Raw genomic sequence first — 20,905 nt, 5'->3', positions numbered from 1 at the left:
TGTTAGACTGATTCAGACCCAACACAATAAAACTGTTAGGGTGATAAGGACAGATAATGAGGTAGAATTTAACTCACCAAGCTTCTTTAAGGATCTAGGAATCATACATCAGACTTCTTGTGTTGAGACACCACAGCAGAACTCAGTAGTTGAGAGAAAACACAGGCATTTGTTAAATGTTACAAGAACTCTCATGTTTCAATCAGGATTGCCAAAGGCTTACTGGTCCTATGCTGCATCTCATGCAGCATACCTAATAAATAGAATTCCTACATCTGTCCTAAAAAATAGATCCCCCTATGAGTTACTAAAAGGGTCTAAGCCCAACTTAGATGAGTTGAGAGTCTTTGGATGCCAGTGTTATGCCTCCACCTTAACCCAAAATAGAACCAAACTTGATCCTAGAGGTAGGAAGTGTGTTTTCATAGGATACAAGAATGGTACAAAATGATATGTTGTTTTAGATCTTCAGACCAGAGAGATTTCCATATCTAGACATGTGGTCTTTCATGAAAACTTATTCCCTTACCAATCCAAGCAACAGAATGAGCATTCAATAGATAGCAGCTGCACTAGTGACTTGGGAGTTCTATTAGATCCTCAGACTTTTAGTCCTAGGCAACCTCCTTCCAATGAGATTGATATTATTAATGCTCCTATCAATTCAAACACTTATGAGGAAAATCAGGGGACAGAGGATACCACTGAGTTAAGAAGATCAAACAGGATAAGGCAACCCCCCACCTACTTGCAGGATTTTCACTGCAACTTACATGGTGCACATAACTTAATAAAAACAGACAATGTGCACCATCCTCTAGGATCTGTTCTCTCATACAAGGCCATATTTAAGTCTCATCTTCACCGTGCCCTTAGCATAATCATTCATAATGAGCCTAGACACTACAACCAGGCCATTAAGGAAACCCATTGGATACAAGCAATGCAGGAAGAGCTAAATGCTCTAGAGCTTAACAATACCTGGACAATCATGGATCTGCCATCTAATAAGACATCTATAGGGTCAAAATGGGTTTACAAGATCAAGTATAGGTCTGATGGCACTGTTGAAAGATACAAGGCTAGGCTAGTGGCAAAAGGGTATAACCAAACATAGGGTCTTGATTACTTTGACACATTTGCACCAGTGGTTAAGTTAACCACAGTAAGGCTTCTCCTATCTATAGCAGCCTCTCAAGGTTGGATAATACATCAATTAGATGTAAATAATGTCTTCTTACATGGTGATCTTAATGAGAATGTGTACATGGACATACCTCAAGGTGTCATTTGTGCTAAACCAAACCAAGTTTGTAAGCTTCATAAGTCCCTCTATGAGTTAAAACAGTCTGGAAGACAGTGGTATACAAAGCTGCCTAACTCATTGAGAAAACTAGGGTATGTCCAATCTACACATGATCATTCCTTGTTTACTAAGAAAGATAATCAATTTTTTACTGCTCTGCTCATATATGTAGATGATTTAATATTGTCTGGCAATGATATACATGAAATTATGATGGTCAAGAAACATCTTGACAAGTTGTTCAAAATAAAGGATCTTAGCAACTTAAAATACTTCCTAGGACTAGAAGTGGCAAGGTCCAAATCAGGCATAACTCTTTGCCAAAGGAAGTACGCACTTGATGTGCTTGCTGACACTAGTTTTCTAGCAACAAGACCAGTGCCAACTCCCATGGTGAAAACCACAAAGTTACACCATGACAACACTTCTCCTTTTGAAGATGTCGCTTTATATAGAAGGTTAGTTGGTAGATTACTTTATTTAACTAATACTAGATCTGATATTACTTATGTTGTGCAACAACTTAGCCAATTTATGGCACAACCCATTATTACACATTATAAATCCTTAATTCGAGTTCTCAGATACATCAAAGGGAGTCCAGGCCAAAGAATTTTCTATTCTTCTTCATTTTCTCTTCAATTAAAGGCTTTTAGTGACTCGGATTGGGCAGCTTGCATAGATTCAAGGAAGTCTGTAACAGGGTATTGTGTGTTTCTTGGTGATTCATTAGTGTCCTGGAGATCAAAGAAGCAAACAACTGTGCCCGTTCTTCTTCAGAGGCAGAATATCGTGCATTAGCTACCATCTCTTGTGAGATTCAATGTCTCACTTACTTGCTAGAAAATTTCAAAATATCCTACATCCAACCTACTCTTCTCTAATGTGACAATGAATCTGCTAGGCATATTGCAGCAAATTCGGTATTCCACGAAAGGACCAAGCATATTGATATAGACTGTCACATTGTTAGAGAAAGACTTCAATCCAAACTTTTTCATCTTCTTCCTATAGCTTATGCAGATCAGATTGCTGATATTCTTACAAAGGCATTGGATTTATCTCCTTTCAAGTTCTTATTAAGCAAGTTGAGAATAATTAACATCTATTCTTCAGCTTGTGGGGGGCTATTGAGAGAAGATGAAGAAAGTCATTGGATTAGTGCTATTAGATCAAATGCGGTATGCCACATAAAGAAACATCATGAACAATTGCTCCCTCAACATGCTGCTGTTATCAATCAAGCATTAACATTCACGAGCTCTTTTGTATTTGGATTGTATAGGTTGTATGCATTATGTTTTGTATGCATTCTGTTTTGTATGCATTCTGTTTTGTATGCATTCTGTTTTGTATTTGGGTTGTATAGGTTGTATGCATTTTGTTGGTTATGAGTGTGTTAGGTAAGTTAGTTAATTCAGTTGGGATGCTTCTGTTTTTCTGTTTTGCTTGTGAGTCAAGCAATAGTTAGTTAATGTATGTTCTTTAAATAGGAGCTTAAGTCTCCTTCAATAATAAGAAAGAAGAGGTAATTTATTGATAAGTTGTCCAAGTTATACATGTAATAACACTCGTCCTTCATACCTAAGACGTATGTTGTTTGAAGTTTTTAAAGTTGATTTATGATAGATTCAAATTGAACCTAGAAAGAATGAAAATCTTAAGGGAGTTGAAGATGGTCGTTCCAGGTTATCATAACAAGTATTTTGCAACATCCCACATTTCTAAATAGAAACCTAAACCCCTAATATTAACCACATATCAAGATATTTAAATTGTCCATTCATCAAAATGTTTTTCTCGTTTTTCTTCTCTTTAAATGCAGTTGATATTCCTTAGGCTTATGAAGGTTGTTTCTAGTTTCAAATGAAGCCGAATGAATATTTTCCTGTATAAACTAATACAACTGAAGGAAAAATCATCAAAATTTATTTATCTTATCTTTTTTTTACTATGGTCATTAAGTTGTGTTTAGCTAAATCCCTTGGTTAGGGCATAGGGTGGGATATTGGATATACATTTGTCTTGGATAGGGCAATGCTTTGTTTAGATATATGCCTTGATTATTCAAAAAGACTAAAAAATTAAAGGTTCGATTCTTATGAGAAATAATTATTGAATGGACAACCATACATTTTGAAAGAGATTAATTATTTATCTAGTTGGTAGTACAAAAAAAATATTTGCCTTGGTTGAATGGTAATTATCCTTGCACCATGCTACCTTTCCTTGACATTCACCATAAAAGATGTTCATGCACTCATAACTATGATTCATGGCATGACCACTACAGCTTCATCCCCACCCTTTTCGTCCTTTCAAGATGGAGCAACATTCTGCTTCCTATGCCATTGATTTACTCTCTATATTTCCGTGCATCAAAATGATTTTATTTGCGAGTTGAATTTTAGAAATTAAATAAAAAATAAACGGCTTGAAAAATATGAAATATATTTGTGAGATATCAAAGTCTTTATTTTCTTCCCAAACTTAACTCCAAACAGATACTTAAATTTTTATTTACTTATAAGTTTCTGAAAAATGGCGGAAAAATAAAAGGAAAAGAGGCATGGTTTATGATGTAAGGAGTTCGGTGCAAAAATTGATGTTAAAATAAGATGATGATATGTCATAAATTAGTTATTTAGTTAAAATTCCAGTACGTTTTAAACTAAGATCTGTTTCATGTAGTATTTTTGTTAGAGTTTGATGAAAGCAAAATTGCATTCAAGTTATTTTGCTTTTTTCTTCCTGCTTATATTTTGCAGTAGTTCTTTAACTTGTTTGGATTTTTTTTGTTTTTTGTGTGAAATAGACAAGGAAAATAACAAGATGGGTAAGAAGAGAAGTCAAGAATCCAGAATCTATAGTTGATCATATGTATGGAATGGGTTTGATGGCTCTGATTGCATCTGATTTCCCTGGTGTACACTGAGACAAGTTAATCCACCATCCTTTTCGTGAGATATATATGTTTATAAGTGACTTTTCATTAATTTTATATTTTTATTTCATAGTGCACCTGATAAAATACAATGTGAGGGTAGGTTTTTTGAAACTTGTTTGTCTGTTAACTTTTCAAGTGCCTAAAAATTAAGGGTTAGGAGGACAAATAATATTTAGTATCGGGTAATGGACAAATATGACTCAATCAGACTTCTTTCATGGTTACTCATCTATCATGTCTTTATTCAAATATATACTAAATAATAACAACTCTTTGATAGAAATTATCATTGATTCTTTAATTATTCATTATATGTACATGATTAACAATTTATATACCTACATCATTTCATATGTCAAATTAAATATCCATAATAATAAATAATATTGAGAATATTTTATCTAAAAATGGTATGTATTATATTTAATCGGGTATATAGTCAGATTTGGATTCATATGCTGACCCGATTAATATTTAGGGCCAGGTTAATTCCGGATCTAAGTTCGGGTTCAAAAAATGTTTCAATCAACATTTAGGGTCGGGTAAATGACAAACTTAATCCATCCCATGCTCACTCTTCCTAAAAATGACTATTATGTAGTTTTGCTGAAGATTTCCTTATTTGCACTTTCTTTCCATTCTTTAATTGGAAAATAATGCATCATTCTATCAAATTCTTCTATAAACCCTCTTAACTAGAAGAAAATGATAGATGTATTTTCAGTTTCTTGTGAGTAATAGAATGATATATTATTACTTTGTTTGTTTATTTCCGGTATCCTTTTTTGGTGCCTAAATATCAAATTGCAGAGAACATCATTTTGCAATGATTATGCCACATTTTAGTTGGAGGCTATATATATCTATGGTTGTTCTATATGCATAACAAGTTATAAATTTTACTTCATCAATTGTTATTTTAAATTGGGGTCATGATTATATTTATTTTTTATCAAAGAAAATGATAAAATATATATATTTTAAAATATTTCAACTATTAATTCGTATTTAAATGAACTGATTTTAAAAACAATTTTCTGTTACTAAAATTCTCTTACCATAACGAGTCATAGACATTTAAACTTGGAATGGAAGAAGATTCCTTTTCAGTATTGAACTCTTTAGTACTGAACTCTCCGATATTTAGAATGTGGGGGCAAAGTTGCATAAATGAGAAGGCGGGGGAAGACACTAAAATTAGTTAGGAAATAGCGTCACTTCGCCTCTATTTCCCGTCTGATTCAGTGGGCGCGTGTACTCTCTGCACATTTTCTTCTTCTCACAGTTAAAACTTGAAAATTGAAATGGCTTCCTTTCGCATTCGTAACCTTCTTCAACTACGCTTCTCCGTACATGTACGTATTACTCTCTTTCTTCCTTTATATTTATTTCTCATTACTATTAATTATTAATTCGTTCTTCTTCTTTTTACTTTATTCAGACGACGCCGTTTTCATCTCCGGGAACCTCCCGAACCTACAGTGTTCTCGAATCTTCGCAACAGAGTGTATTGAAACCCGACGCCGTTAACCACTCGCTTCACGACGAGGAGATTGCCGCGCTCCGTCGCGAATTCGAAGCCGCGAAACACAGTTTTCTCAATATTCCTGATGCTATCAAAGATATGCCCAAAATGAATCCCAAAGGTTCGTTCACTCAACATTTCTTTTTAGTTTGGTTCGTTGCTTTTGAATATTGATCTATTTTCGTTCTTTTATGTGTATTGAATTAGGCATATATGTGAACAAAAACTTGAGATTGGATAAATTGGAAGTATATGGATTCGACTACGATTACACGTTAGCACATTACTCATCACATTTGCAGACTCTGATTTATGACCTTGCCAAGGAATACATGGTTAACGAGGTTTGTTTAGTTCAAACGGTTGTATTCGTGCTCTTAACTGTTTCTTTTTCCTTAATCTTCTTGCTGCTTATTCTTTCAGCTTAGGTATCCTGAGGGTTGCATGAATTTTAAATATGATCCAACTTTCCCTATTAGAGGCCTTTACTATGACAAGTTAAAAGGGTGCCTCATGAAGCTTGATTTCTTCGGTTCGATTGAGACTGATGGGTGCTACTTTGGTCGACACAAGGTATTTGTCACTGATTCTTTTGTTTCATTAGGCACAAAGATGTGTCATGTTTGTATATACTGTTATTTCGATTTGGTTTTTTATCTGTTGTGTCTAAATGTTCTGAAAAGCAAATACAATTTGAACTCTGTTAAGAGTCTTATACATTGTATAATAAAGATATTAAATGCCTGTATTGAATCATCCTGGTTGTCTATTCTGTTTGACAAGCCATTTGTATCTTGTTTTGTCAAGTAAAACAAAAATGGAATATTGCGGTAATTTTATTTAAAACAAATTTCGTTTTTCAAAATGATTTTGCAGCTAAGCTCTATGGGAATACGCAAGATATATGGCACACGACATATTGGTCGTGATCATGCCCGGTCACTTGTTGGTTTGATGGATTTTTTCTGCTTTAGCGAGGTTAGTTCCCTGTGGTTTTCTCATTCAATGATAACTATCTGATACTTGGTTTGGGGAGCTTTGGTGCTGTAGGAAGAGTGTTGGAGCTCTGTCTAGTGAAATTTTATGGAGTGGGTTTAAAAAAAAAAGATTATCGTTCTGTTGAGTGTGTATATTGGCTGAAAGTTTTACTGACAAATAATTGACCGCCATCAACAAACTATCTTCAAAGTTCATCCAGAGTAAACCTGCAGTAGTATCTTTCACTGTTTAGGGCTGGAACATATCTAGAGAAATAGACTTGAGTTGTGGAACGAGGAGCAAAATTTGTCCCTTGTCATTACTATCTTGTAAGCAATAAGGAATAGCATGGGACCGGGATTGTATCACCTTTGCTAATGAAGAGCAGTTGCTTCAGTAACATGTAAATAGAACAGAGCTAAAAATTGGCTGGAAGTAGCCTTGTGCACTGAGCCGTTCACTTTTATTAATGGGTTTTGTTCCCCGTGCATGAATTGTTAAGTTCCTCTTACTTCTTCAATTGGCTGTTCTTTCTATTGTTTACTGTTAAGACTTAAGACACTCAAAGTTTTTGTTTTAGATATGAAGCTACCATAAAATCTCGGTTTCCTTCAGATCGAATTCTGAATACAAAATCTGGTTTGCATGGTTAAGTAGATCTCTCAAACCAATAAGGGTTAAGTTGCTTGATCACCAAGGGTGGAATAGGTTTCCCAACCTTTCATGTTCTTTAACTAAACCTATATTTTTAGGGGAAAATTCCTATAGCATAGAGTTGATCCTCTCAAAATTTGAAATTTTTCTTGAAAGTTAAAACGCCCTTGCCAATTTCATCTGCCCCTCCCTGGGTATTTTATTGACCAGCGAAGTCTCTTTCAACCACAAAATCTTAGGTTGAGAGCTGATTGTTTTGTAAATTTACTTTGTAGGCATGCCTCCTTGCAGATATAGTGCAATATTTTGTTGATGCTAAGCTGGAATTTGATGCTTCCTACATTTATGAAGATGTTTTTCGTGCAATTGAGCATGTCCATCGAAGTGGCTTGGTTCATAGAACAATTCTCTCTAATCCACACATATACTTGATGAAAAATGTAAGTTCAAACTATTATACACATATTCATTAACTGTGTTGTGGCATTGTCCCTGAACTTGTTCAACAAATGTTGCAGTTACTGGTCTACAATATGAATGAACATCCATTTCATGGTCTAGTTTCTCAATTAAGTTAAACTGTATATTTTTTACCTGTCTATTATGAAGATGGATAAACTTGTTTCTTCATATGGACTTATTATCAAATTTAGTTATTCTACTCTTTGGTTGATAGTCTGGAGTTGTTGTTCATTTGTGGGTTAATATTTCAGGTGAAGATATTACAATTTCTCAAGTTGCTAAGGGAGAGGGGGAAGAAGCTTTTCTTGTTGACTAATTCTCCTTATTACTTTGTTAATGAAGGAATGCGTTTTATGTTAGAGGTAACTGCTCCTCATGAAAGTTTTTTTTTATGACTCACTGTACCAGTTAAAGTTTATTTTTCCTTTTTAATTTTTGGAAAATTGTATCAGTTTAGGGTCAATCCATTCAAAAACCTCAAAGTTCCAACTTTAAACACTTCTGCACTTTTTCACCCTGTTGCAAATATTCTTCAAAGGGTGCCAAAGAGTAATGATGAAAAGTGCAATCAGTTATAACTAATATGACAGGGGAATTTACATTCAGATGATGAAAGTGTCTAGGATGGAGATATAATTGCACAGTTTTCACTTTTCTCACTTAAATTAGATGCACTATTTATTTTAAAACCTTGCGGGGATGGATATCCAACATTATTACAAATTTATGGAGAATAAGGAAGTTGTGGTCTTGTTATTTATTGCAAGACATACCTATCCAGACCTTAGAATAGTGCACACATGGTAAGACAAATACATAAGTGGATATACTTCAGCTTTAGGTGGGTTCCATTTTAGTTATTACTCATTCCCTGTTATTTCTTACAAGAATTTACTCTTCATCAGTGAAAAATGTGTACGCTTTTATGTTTATAAGTGGTTGCTAAGGCTGGATACATTTTTTCCTCCTGTTTTTTAATGAGAAGACCAAATTTTGCTGAAACTTGCTTGAAAATGATTTTTTAAAAGGGAGGGATAGCCATATATTACAGTTATTTGAGGCACACAACGGCACACTCACTTATATGTGATACTTGCGGTTCTCTTTTAATTGTTTGGATGCTTAGTTATCCTTGAATTTATCCTTGAATGTTGATTAGGATTCTCCGGATTATAGTGGGTCCTGGACGGAACTGTTTGATGTTGTGATTGCTAAGGCCAGAAAACCACAGTTTTATACCTCTGAGCACCCCTTCCGGTTTGTATCCTATGTTGTAATTGGTTCTTTTGATGTATTTTACATTTTCCCTCAACCCGTGTATTTGCTATGTGATATGATATTTGTTATCTATTTCTAGCTTAATGTTTCTTATTTTGAATTTGTTTTAGCAAGGATAATAATCGCCCATGATATGCTACTCCGATATTTTTTTATCATTATGAAATGAATAAAACTGACCTCAAGTCTGTGCTTTCGATGTTACCCTCTTTTAGAATTACAGTAATTAGAGGGAAATGGAAAACACACCCCTGAAACACTTAAGTGATTGTTCTATTCGGGATTGAGCTCCTATTGTAGAAAAAATGGTAAAATCGTGTCTTAGGTGGTTTGGGCATGTGTGGAGGAGACTGATAGAAGCCCCCGTAAGGAGAATAGATCAAACGAAAGCTAGTCCAACTCCTAGAGGAAGAGAGAGACCAAAAAAACCGTACGAGAAATGATAAAGAAAGAGTTAGAGCTTAATGCTTTGTCAATGAACATGATTTATGATAGAACATTGTGACGTTGTTCAATCCATGTAGCCAACACCACCTAATGAGATAAAAACTTAGTTGTTGTTGTTGGTTGTTCTACTCAGGATTGGGTATAGTGTGGGACTGTGGGTTGATACCATATACTAAAGTAAAACTTTTTTTTTTAATTTCTGTCTTCTCGGATAGATCATATTCTTGATTTGTTTGGAAAGTTCCTGAATAGTTGACTCTTCCACACAGTTGTTATGACACGGAGAAGGACACATTAACTTTTACCAAGGTTGATGCATTTCTTCCAAATAAAATTTATTACCATGGATGCCTCAAATCATTTCTCCAAATAACCAAGTGGAAAGGCCCGGAGGTATGCTTTATTTGACATTTCATAAGCTATGGCATGTAATGTTTCTATTGACTTAAATTTTACAATGTTTTAATATTGTAAATGAAACATGATATTTAACATTAAGGTTTTTTCACGTGTTGCCTTTAGAGTGCTAAAATCCACATTTTTCATCAGGTGATATATTTTGGAGATCACCTATTTAGTGATTTGAGAGGCCCCTCAAAGGCAGGTTGGCGCACTGCTGCAATCATCCATGAACTAGAGGTATATCTGCTATCTAATCCATTTCCATGTTGGTTTTTTAGCATGCTTGTAGGGAATCAAGAGGAAATGATTGAGAATCACTGATAAGGGTCATTGGGCTGAGAGTGAGGTAGGCATGTATTGAGTGAAAATTGGGAAAGTTTAGTTAGTGGAAGCTTCCTGGTGTCTGGAACCCCATAGGTTTTGCTTCTGTTTCTTCTTGTTTTCTGCATTTCCATTTCAGTTGTGCTCAGGGGGCTACCTCTGTATTTTATAGTCTCCATTATCAATATACATATATTCCAGAACGAAATTATGTCTGTGGAGTATTTTAGTTTCAACTTTTTCTTCTTGAGGCACTGATTCACATTGAACTCTGTTTCTAGTAACATCAGATACATACACGTTTAATTGGAATTTTTATTTAATAATGCAGAGTGAAATACAAATACAAAACGGAGATAGTTACCGGTATGAGCAGGTATCCTTCTCCAGATTTTGTTCATATTGAGATTATTTCTTTGCAGGTTCATGCTTTCTAAGCTTATATACAGTAGATGTTTCATGTTTACTTTTTCTAAGTGATTGTATTTAAGATCATTACTATAAACTACTTTATGGTTCCTTTTGTTTTAGATTTGTCTAAATGGTGTTTGTGTAAGGAGCAAATGGTTCATGAGAAATTTGGGAGATGTATGGAAATTGTTGTTAATTATATTGCATATGCCTATACAGTGTTTTATCTACTAGTAGAGGACACATGTTTATTGTTTTCTCAAGAGTCAGATGGTCATCTAGTTGTTTATTTTCTATTCTTAGTGAGCATTGTCAGAACCATTGTTTTTCTCATTCTTTTCTTTGTAATAACATGTTAATGATTTGTCATCTAAAAGTGAGCCAAATTCATGATTACATGCATTATATTTATTGAAAACTTGACAGAAGAACTTCACATGCATATGTGCTGACATTGTGAAATGCTAGAACTGCACATATGTGAGAGAGGGGGAGGGAAAAAGAGTAGTGTAGTGCTGACAGAGAGAGAGAGAGAGTAGTGTAGTGCTGAATGTATCCTTGCTTTCCAGTGGAAATTGGTACAACCACGCCAGTGATTCATTAGACTTGCATCATGCCTTTATTGTTGTTCAAAAGAATTTATAAATAAACAGTATTTTCTAGTTATTCTAGAAGGTCAATAATTCTCTGTTTTGATTTGCGTTGAACAGCGTAATTGCTTTCTTTAGCTGCATCTTAAAGCTGTCCTATTTTATGCACTGAATCCTGTTGTTGCAGGCAAAGTTTCATATAATACAGGATCTACTTGGTAAGTTGCATGCAACTACAGCTAATAGTCTGAGAACTGCAGCTTGTACTTCACTTCTAGAAGAACTTAATGAGGAGAGGCAAAATGCGCGCAACAAGATGAAAATGATGTTTAATAGATCTTTCGGAGCTACATTCCTGACCAGCACAGGTCAAGAATCTGCTTTTGCTTACAACATTCATCAGTATGCAGATGTTTATACCAGTAAACCAGAGAATTTTCTACTACATTCACCTGAAGCATGGCTCCATGTTCCTTTTGATATCAAGATCATGCCTCATCATGTCAAGGTAATAAATTTCTTTAGAAAAGTTATATAATTCACTAAGCAGTGTCTTCTTTTCTCTTCAAAAATTGAAAATAAAATTCCACTTATTGTTATTCCATTTCAAGCCTCTCGGTTGAGGGAGCATATTTAAGTTCTCTCGTATTTTAGCTTGACTGATACAATGATACCTCAGTTGTTTGGCAGTTCATTAGGTATTTATTTTTTTGGATGGAGATAGATGTGCATGCATGGAAAACATGAAAATTTTACATATTTCCGGCTTCCTCCCGCGCTTTCTCAATATAACTCCTTGATTTTTCATAATTCTTTTATAGGTTCCTTCAAGTTTGTTCAGAACCTGATGAAGTAGTCCTCGAAAATCATTCAAATGATTAATGGCATTCTTGATTCTAAGTTCTAAAGGAGTACTGATGTGGCGGTTCAAGTTAACAATTCATTAGAGGTGCAACTAGAAGTCACTTGTCGCAGCAGTAACCAGTAGATTCAAATTCATTCTTTTTGTTCCTGATTTCTGCACCTCATGTTGGTTTTTCAAACTTGCAACATCCTTCGATATACTTAACTGCAATTTTTAATGAAAAAAGAAATTTGGTGTTACAAACTCGCAACATTGTTCGATATACTTCACTTCCATTTTTAATGGAAAAAGAAATCAGAAAAATATTGCTTCTATACATAGAAAAAAGGTTTATTTCTTCATGTTGCGACCATTCAAGTTAACATCCCCCTGATTTGTTTATGGTTGATAAAATTTATTGCAGCACTTGCTATAAATGCATATATATCAGCAAGTTGTCACTAGCCACGAGTCTTATGTGGAAGAAACTGCTGCCTATCAACGTCAGCATGAAGTTTTGTCACATCTTACGATCATAAATGGTTCTACGGTCTTATCATGAGTTTATTTGCAATCATGACGATATTGTTGGTTGATGGTTTTCCCCCAGAAAACTGTAGGTTAATGACTTGACTGTGGGATACAAGTTAGATAAAAGTTTGTATGTTAAGAACTTGGAAATGATGGTTCTAATTCACACAATGTATTGCACTTAAATAAGGTCCAGAAACTCGATTTATTGTTCCTTACGAGTCAATATGGAACCAATTTTTTTAGAAGTATAAGGACCATTCAAAAAGTTTATAGGATTGAAGGTAGGATTCAGAATTAAATTTGACCATCCAAAGTAGAGACAATGAAATAACTGCAGCCAAATTGTTTTTGAGAATAAAGCATTAACACAAGATTTTTAGATACCAAAATCTATACTTCTGCTGGAATGTTTGTCTTAGGCTATGATTGAAATGATAGTAAGGGAGGGAGCGACAAGAAATGGAATGGCAAAATCTATGAAGAAAAACTTGCTTGAGTTATTTTAAAAAGAGTGAAATCTATTGCATTTTTTGTTCATATCATGCTTTTATACAGTAAGAGAAAAGCAACCAGAAATCCAACTAAAAAAAGATAACCAGTAGTCCAGTATGGTGGAAACCAACCACTTGTTATAGTTAAAATGAACATAGTAGACAAAGTACATGAGTTGTGTGCAGTGTGTTCGTAGAATGATTTCCTTCCAGAGTCCCCACAATAGAATTGAATGCAAACTATGTTTTGATGAACAATGAAGACAATCGTGAAATTACTACTAGTCTTACAGAGTAAGAGGATGTTTCTGAAGAAACAACCCTCACCATCCATCTTTTTTTTCCCTTCATGTTTTGTTTTGAAAAGAACGGTGCCCACAATAATGATGCAACAAGATTAAGAATCGAAGCATGAACAAAGCAACACAAGTACCAAAGGCTATTCTCAAACCTCATTCCATTAAAATTTGAGTTTTTATACTACATCATTCAGTTATACATTATTTTGGGAAATGCTAGTAACTATTTGATTGATACTAATAAAACACACCTCTCCCTGTGCAGATGCAAAATCTAATGATCTGCAGATGGGTGAATCTTGTTTTAAATTATTGGTTGTCACAAACATTGCACAAGGTATTTAAATAGAGGAACTAAACTATTATGAAGTTTTGAATCATTTCTTCAAGCTTGAACTATATTCTGAGCCACATTTAGTTTCTTTTCTTCTAACACGGCGGCATGATGCTCTAAGTACTCCTTGCTGGTGATCTCTGTAAGTCTGCACCAAATTTATGTGACAGTCAGAAACTGGAAAAACATATACATGTATGTAGGAATAATTGTGGTGCCATGAAGGATCCCTTAAATTATCTATCTTCTCTTATATTGCCTTTTAATTCTTAGTGATGTCTAACAAAGGTACTTTTATAACTTCGCCGAAAAATATGATTTTTGTGAGAAATAATGCAAGCTGACTATATGAATCAAGCCGTAATCTGCTCCGGGTACTATAGACAGACATCTAAGTTTTTCCAATTACATGAAATATTTATTACTAAAACACAAGGGTGCAATTTCTGTGGCTCTGAGAATACATAAACCACTAGAGCTTGTTCCTGAAATCTTAGATGCTCTAGATAATTTGACAACATATCAATATTGAGATAGTTTCCATGTTCCTACTCACATAAGTTGATTGAAATGGTAAAATCAAATAACATTGTTACAAAAATAAATAGATAAGAAGTTTTTTGTGTGGAGATTATACCTACTAATGGTTCGGTCTTTTGCAAACCCCAGTTCATTGTCGACGCAAAGATCTGATACATCACTTTTTCTTGACCTTGAAGAGGTTCTGGGTGCCATTAGTTTACCCTCAGATATTGTTACTATTTTTTCCATAATTTCATGAGGACTCCCCTCAGCTGTACACAATAGTCTAACCTTGTTCTCATATATCACCTGTAATCGCAATGATACAAAACATCATTTTGTTGTACTCTGACGCTTAAGGGAAATGAGAACAGAAGAGAAAAATGCATATTCACCCCCAACAACTTGTCAGTGCCCTAAGCTTCATGTTCTTAAAGAAAATTATTTTATTCCATCTTCAGGCATGAGACTTTACTCATAGGAGTTATTTATTGCTGGATATTCTGGATGAATTCTAAGCATTTAGTCTTCAGGTTTTCTAGTTCTCTATGTATTTATCTTGTAGAAGGAGATAGATGTGCAATGCATATATATATATATATATATATTCATGAATACGAATACATGTATAGCAACAGACTCAATGATTTTTAGTCCAGTTTATGAAAACTCAGCATCCTTCATAAATCAAGAAAAAATGAACACAAGAAATTCACATAACACCCGATGCAAGAGGGCAAATGACTGGCTTATTATATAGGTAGGATTTGACTTGAACAGATTGAACTCTTAAAACACTAAAGGCTAGACAAAAATTATAAATCAAACTTGCAGCAGAAAGTTTAAACACGAGCAACCCATTTTAGGCATGGAAAGGGACTTACATCGACTAAAGTGACGAATCTATAAGCAGCTGATTTATTGCTAAGCCCAAAAATTGGGATCCCTTCCAGTACTAAGGTATGAAATTTCTCTGCAAAAACAAAGAATCGAGGCATTCTGTGTAAGACTGGTTAATGGATCTATTATATATTGGAAGTTTTGAAAATGTATAAAGGATAACACATATTTAAAGGGAAAACACAAATCAATATGATGGGAGAAAACAACCAATGTTTCCACAAATGAAATCACTATCTGATTTTTATCAAAACTTCAAAACATAGCCACTTTTATCATCCTCATTTACAATTCCCAAAAAAACAACATAACCAACTCCCAAATGGATATGACTTACTGAATAATCCGAAATAATCTGCAGCCCCAAGAGGTCTGTCACATAGTTCTTCAAATGTAAAATAGGCACATCCATTAGCTCCTAGCGGAACCTGATTAATGAAAATGCAATTAGATTAAAATTGATAATAATATTAATCATGTGCTCTATACATTTCTCTTCAATTTAAAAGTTTAGTATGTACTTGCAGTGTCCTTCCCATTACTACTTCCACTTGTTGGGGAATAGCCGTGACTTCTCCAATCAACTGTTGAAAGTTTTGCTGAAGAATGACAGATAAGTTTCTGCCAACCAAATAGTATCCTTCCTCACCCTGCAATCCAAATCGGTGCGGGGATAAATCCAACAATTTGAGAACTTAATAGGAATTTATGAGAAATATTAACAGATGCAAGAGTATGTATGTATGTCATACCGAAGTCATTTTACGATAGTCAACTGATGAGCCAATTGCATGTGCTACACATCTTTCCTACATCAGTACACAACTACACATATTAGGAAAAACTCTATATATGGCTATGTGCACAGGAGTCTTTACTTTCTTCAATAAAACACACATAAAAGTATTCCTCGGAACAGGGCATTAATATTTTGTAAAGGAAACAACTGCTAAAACCCTAATTGAATTTGGTTCATGCCACTATGCCAGCATCAACTTGGCTAAATTCTCGAATCATTAATTTCATTGAGCTTCAAGCTTCGGGCTTATTAACAATATGATGAAGCTTAAGAATAGCCTATCTGACACCAATTCAACTATGAAAACATTAGATGCATACCTTCAATGTTGCAATAAAGGGTAGAAAGAGATCCCTCTGCAGTCCACCCTCATATAGATTGTCCGGAGCACGATTTGAAGTGGAAACTAGAATCTATAGTTGTGTTCAGACACATTGGGGAAATGCAAATTTTGAAATTAATTAGGCAATAATCCCATAAAATAACATCTTTTAGAGAGGTTTCTGTGTGGTTATATTACTTACAATTCCTTTGCTGAATAAATGTCCAAACAAGCGGTTAAGTATCAATGCATCGGCAACGTCAGTTACCTAAGAAAATCCAGATAACAAATCTCAAGTAATGGCATTAAAGTACAAAACATGTGAGCTATTGCTATAAAAAATAACTGTTATACTAAAGAATTTACCATAAATTCATCAAGACATAGTAAAACTGTCTCTTCAGAAATTTCTTCTGCAACAACATCAAGTGGATCTGACAACCCCTTATGCTTCTACATAGATACACAACAGGAAATTAGAGATAAGCCTCCTCTTATTCTTTGTGCAAATTATGCATACATGATGTAGAAACTACAAACAAAATTTATTAATGCTCAAAGCATTAGACCACTTTTGAATAGCTTAACGATTCTTAAACAATTTCTTACTCTAAAAGTATACAAAATATTTAGAACTTTTCCTTATGAGAAATGCAGTTCAATTATAGCTAACTTGGATCAAAGAATAGTCAACTGTGATTGAATTGATAAAACAGTACTTCAACATGCATTAAAAGTAAATATAAAGTCATGAGGGGTTTTAGTCCCCTTTTATCTACATTTCAGAGCTAATCAATGGGTTCAGCAAACTTACTTGCAATAGACTATGTACATTCAACATGAAGTCATGAAAATGGATCCTCGATTTCCTCCAATTAGAGGGCCTGGGGAAGGAAAACAACAAGCATTGAGAGACAAGATATGAAGATGATCAGATAATGAGGATATACCCTCATAAGAACACACTTCAGTAAAATACAAAAAATGCCTCATATTCTTCCTATATTGTCACTTGAAAAATATGAAATTCAATGGCAACTAAGATAGCAAGTTAAGAAAGATCAATGGAACAGAAATCCATGTCTAACTCACAATTGATCAAAAAAAAGGTCCATGAGCATAGTTTTACCAGTACCCACTCCTCCATAAAGATATAGACCTTTTACAGGTGAGTAAGAAGGATGTGACAACAGACGAGACCACAACCACCCCGTTCTGCGAAAAATAGAAGTTAAATAAAATTCAGAAGCCCTGAACATGGTCCGAGAACAAAAAAAAGACACTGCAACATTTGATTACATATATCAGCAGGAAACAGTATAAATACCTTACAAGTTTTTCGACTGTTCGATCCAATTGGCAGACATCAGCATTCTCAACAAGCTCATCATAGAGTCTCTGGAGTTCTGTCAGGGTATCTATCTGTCACCCCCAAAGAATTATAAAACATGCTTAAATGAATGAAAATAAGATTAAGTGGAATAATTACCAATACATAACATGAACAAATCCATATAATAATAGCTAATGTCATTTTATCAATAAACCAAAGTAGGAAAATCCTTTTCATTAATGATTTTATGTTCATACTTTATGGATTGAGCTACATTGTTACCTGAAAGGTATCACCTTCTACAAGTTCACCATTCGCAATTCTTCGTTCATACTCAACAAGAGGCCCTGCTCTGTTTGTTTCTGTAATCGAAACAACAAATTCGAATACAAATTAAATAAAGGGATAAGCAAGATTCAAATTCTCTCTGATCCAGCACAAAGAAAAATTAACACTAAATAATTAAATAAAACCTTCGTATGTGAGTTTTGCAGCATCAATTGAGAGAGCCCTTGTGGTTATTGTAAATGAATGATTTTTAACAAGGTTGGCTTCAGCATAATCAACAACTGTATAAGATGAACTATGAAAATGATGATAGCAATTTTCAAAGTGGTGTGGTGTTTCTGAAACATGGTCACGGATCAAAATACATCTTTGGCCATGAAAACCTGGTCGCAATTGGCGTAAGGAACGAACCACCAAGTTTCTCATCTTCAACCTCAGAAGACAAATACTAAGAATCGCTGAAATAAAATATACTGATCACAAAGAAAAGATTGAGTCAAAATATATGGGAAGTTTCTGTGACAACTGTTCAATATTTAAATGCATGCATCGTTCAAAAAAACCATAAACACATTCCTTATTCGTTGCAATATAATAGGATTTTTTTTGTTGAAGATGGAACCTTTTTGGCAAGAAAATTAAGACAATGGTTGAAAAAAAGAATAGTAAAAGAAAATGAAATGAAAGGCGCAAAATTTACAGGAAAAAAAATATTAAAAGTAATAAAAAAAGAATCTGAGTGGAGAAAAGAATAATCCCAGAAAACATGAACAAGAGAGATTATACAATATTGATATGATACCTTAGCCTTTGCCTTTTGCTAATTGCTTTTGTCTTTTTTGTTTTCGATGATGTTTGACTCTGAAACTCGCATGTTTTGCTTGTTTCACTTGATTGCACGCTAGAATAAGAAAAAAAGAAAAAAATAATGGAAAAAACACCTCAGAAGGGAAGAGAATATGCTGTTGATGGTAGAAGTTACAAATTAGCTTAACACAAAAAACATTAGATAAAGCGTACAAGATTACCGTACCTCCATTTAATAGTTTTTTTTTGAGATATAAGATAATGCGACAACTTGATCCACCTAATGTTTTTAGTTCATTAAATTCATAGGATATGGTTTAATGAGGTGGAGCCTTCATTATATCGTTGAAGTCCACATCCATTCTCTACCATCTCAATCTCTATCCGTTTCTTATCTTATTTACTATGTTGGCCCGGCAGGGACAAACATCTCAAAAAGATTATATCTTCGTATTTCTAACTAATAATATTTCTCAAATAATATAAAATATTAATTTATGTTTTTTATAATTTTTTAATTAAGTAACACATTTTGATCAGTTTGGACACTTATAGTATGGGAGATCTTTCCTATGGTAGGCCTACCTGCCCATAATCCCCCAGGGTCCTACTTCTTTCTCATCTACCCTCTTGTTGGACGGTTTAGATTCTCTTTGCCCATGCCATAATATAGCTCATCCGTACAAGAATAGAGAATCATTTAAGGAGGAGAAATAAGTGAGAATTAACATCCATGCAAAGTTAGTATAAATTTGTTTATCTCACATCTGATATATATTACTTTTATTTGAGAGTATGTAGTGGTTAATATATGAATAGTGAATGATTCATTGACAGTATAAAAATATATTTACACTATCAATATATACATATTAAATCTAATAAGTTATATCCTTCGATTACTAATCATGACATATATCCATTTAATATTTTTTATAAAAATATTAATAAAAGTACACATATTAAAATTTTAGTTCTCTGATTAGATAATTTATTTCTTAATATGAGCTAATATGAAGAGATACTTTATTCTCAAGCTAAATGATAGCATGACTTTTATTATCATGTGAGAAAAGTGAATGTTTTACATTGTTATGATATTATTTGGTTCATGATCGATTTTTTAAATATACGTAATATAAATGATTAATAGATGGTATATTAATTTTATATGAATATTTAAATTAAAGGTGTTATGAATATTGTGGATTCGGTGCACCAAAAATTGATGGGAGGGTGAAAGGTGAATATAAGCTAGTTTTAGTATATAGAATAAAAACTATCACCGCCAGTTTTAGTTGAACGAATTGAATGATTCTGTGCATTTTCTTATATAAAATGGCACTACAAAAGTATCCTTGTTTTGCTTTAAAGATAGACATTATAGTAAAGTGAGAGAAACAGAGAATACAGCAAACGCAAAACAGATAAAGAATAAGGAAAATGGCCAAGTTGAGTAAAACAAAAACCGTGTTTGAATTGTTAATTACTAAAGTTCTAGAGTGACGATAATATGTGTTGGACAAAAAACTGTGATAATATTCTCTTTAACATGCGATTGAAATTAAAAAAAAATCAATCCTTCACACTATTTTATTCGTTTACTATTTTCATTATAATAAGTTCAGGTTGGTTTTTGGGAGATCTTCATAATCATACTCCACTATTCAAAAAGTGTTCACAGATATACTTACAAACTACACCAATTTTCATGATAATTCTTCACATCCATATTAACATTCAAACTCACAAAAATGAGTCAAATTGTAAAAGGAGTGTAATATATATGCATTAAGATTTATACTTAATTAATATAGTATTTATTATTCTTTTGTAATACTTTTATTTAAAAGTCAATGATAATTAAAAATGAATAATGAATAATATATTGACTGTGTAAAAAACTCTGACACTATTGGTCCATATATATTTTTTTCTCTTCTTATAAATTAGATTTGTGTATTTTATTACTTTTCTTCTTCATGTGGGAATTGGGATGCTTTAATTGTTGTGTTTGGTCGGTCACGGGTCATTTTAATTACTTTTGAGAATAATGCAAAGTTCCTTCCCCAAATAGAGTCAACAAGTAATATAAGTCTCCACTAAATCTC

General features: G+C 33.7%; 2 protein-coding genes across 5 annotated transcripts; one reads left to right on the top strand and one right to left on the bottom strand.

Moving 5' to 3' along the window:
• On the top strand, positions 5,449–12,416 carry LOC109346676 (5'-nucleotidase domain-containing protein DDB_G0275467). Of its 3 annotated transcripts, XM_019586389.1 has the most exons (14): positions 5,449–5,608; positions 5,695–5,899; positions 5,986–6,122; positions 6,202–6,236; positions 6,288–6,351; positions 6,655–6,756; positions 7,686–7,850; positions 8,124–8,234; positions 9,032–9,129; positions 9,867–9,990; positions 10,147–10,236; positions 10,652–10,696; positions 11,509–11,829; positions 12,143–12,416. In XM_019586389.1, exons 1-14 carry the CDS (start codon positions 5,558–5,560, stop codon positions 12,167–12,169), a joined length of 1,575 nt encoding a protein of 524 aa, XP_019441934.1. In that variant the 5' UTR covers positions 5,449–5,557; the 3' UTR covers positions 12,170–12,416. The 3 variants fall into 3 exon arrangements, with proteins under 3 accessions (XP_019441934.1, XP_019441926.1, XP_019441918.1); XM_019586381.1 differs by having other exon boundaries at positions 5,449–5,602; positions 6,202–6,351; XM_019586373.1 differs by having other exon boundaries at positions 5,450–5,608; positions 6,202–6,351.
• LOC109346661 (lactation elevated protein 1-like) lies at positions 13,620–18,973 on the bottom strand. 2 transcript variants are annotated; one of them, XM_019586361.1, is made up of 15 exons: positions 18,790–18,973; positions 18,173–18,460; positions 17,982–18,061; positions 17,694–17,788; positions 17,459–17,581; positions 17,181–17,250; positions 16,733–16,819; positions 16,569–16,634; positions 16,365–16,457; positions 15,998–16,054; positions 15,767–15,895; positions 15,583–15,673; positions 15,230–15,318; positions 14,461–14,654; positions 13,620–13,971 (listed from the first exon to the last, which is right to left on the bottom strand). In XM_019586361.1, exons 2-15 carry the CDS (start codon positions 18,411–18,413, stop codon positions 13,875–13,877), a joined length of 1,512 nt encoding a protein of 503 aa, XP_019441906.1. In that variant the 5' UTR covers positions 18,414–18,460; positions 18,790–18,973; the 3' UTR covers positions 13,620–13,874. The 2 variants fall into 2 exon arrangements, with proteins under 2 accessions (XP_019441906.1, XP_019441898.1); XM_019586353.1 differs by having other exon boundaries at positions 13,668–13,971; positions 18,173–18,445.

This window comes from Lupinus angustifolius, chromosome LG01 (assembly GCF_001865875.1).
Source record: "Lupinus angustifolius cultivar Tanjil chromosome LG01, LupAngTanjil_v1.0, whole genome shotgun sequence".
In the NCBI taxonomy this organism is placed as follows: Eukaryota; Viridiplantae; Streptophyta; class Magnoliopsida; order Fabales; family Fabaceae; genus Lupinus; species Lupinus angustifolius.
This window is presented reverse-complemented; position numbering and strand designations above follow the sequence as displayed.

Bases quoted from the DNA above. Each gene is read 5' to 3' on its own strand.
- LOC109346676 (XM_019586373.1), top strand. From the start codon at position 5,558: ATGGCTTCCTTTCGCATTCGTAACCTTCTTCAACTACGCTTCTCCGTA. The intron at 6,352-6,654 runs GTATTTGTCACT...ATGATTTTGCAG, and splicing joins GCTACTTTGGTCGACACAAG to CTAAGCTCTATGGGAATACG. The intron at 11,830-12,142 runs GTAATAAATTTC...ATTCTTTTATAG, and splicing joins TCATGCCTCATCATGTCAAG to GTTCCTTCAAGTTTGTTCAG.
- LOC109346661 (XM_019586361.1), bottom strand. From the start codon at position 18,413: ATGAGAAACTTGGTGGTTCGTTCCTTACGCCAATTGCGACCAGGTTTT. The intron at 17,582-17,693 runs GTATTTATACTG...TATTTTTCGCAG, and splicing joins ACAGTCGAAAAACTTGTAAG to AACGGGGTGGTTGTGGTCTC. The intron at 16,635-16,732 runs GTAAATTCTTTA...GGATTTTCTTAG, and splicing joins TATGTCTTGATGAATTTATG to GTAACTGACGTTGCCGATGC.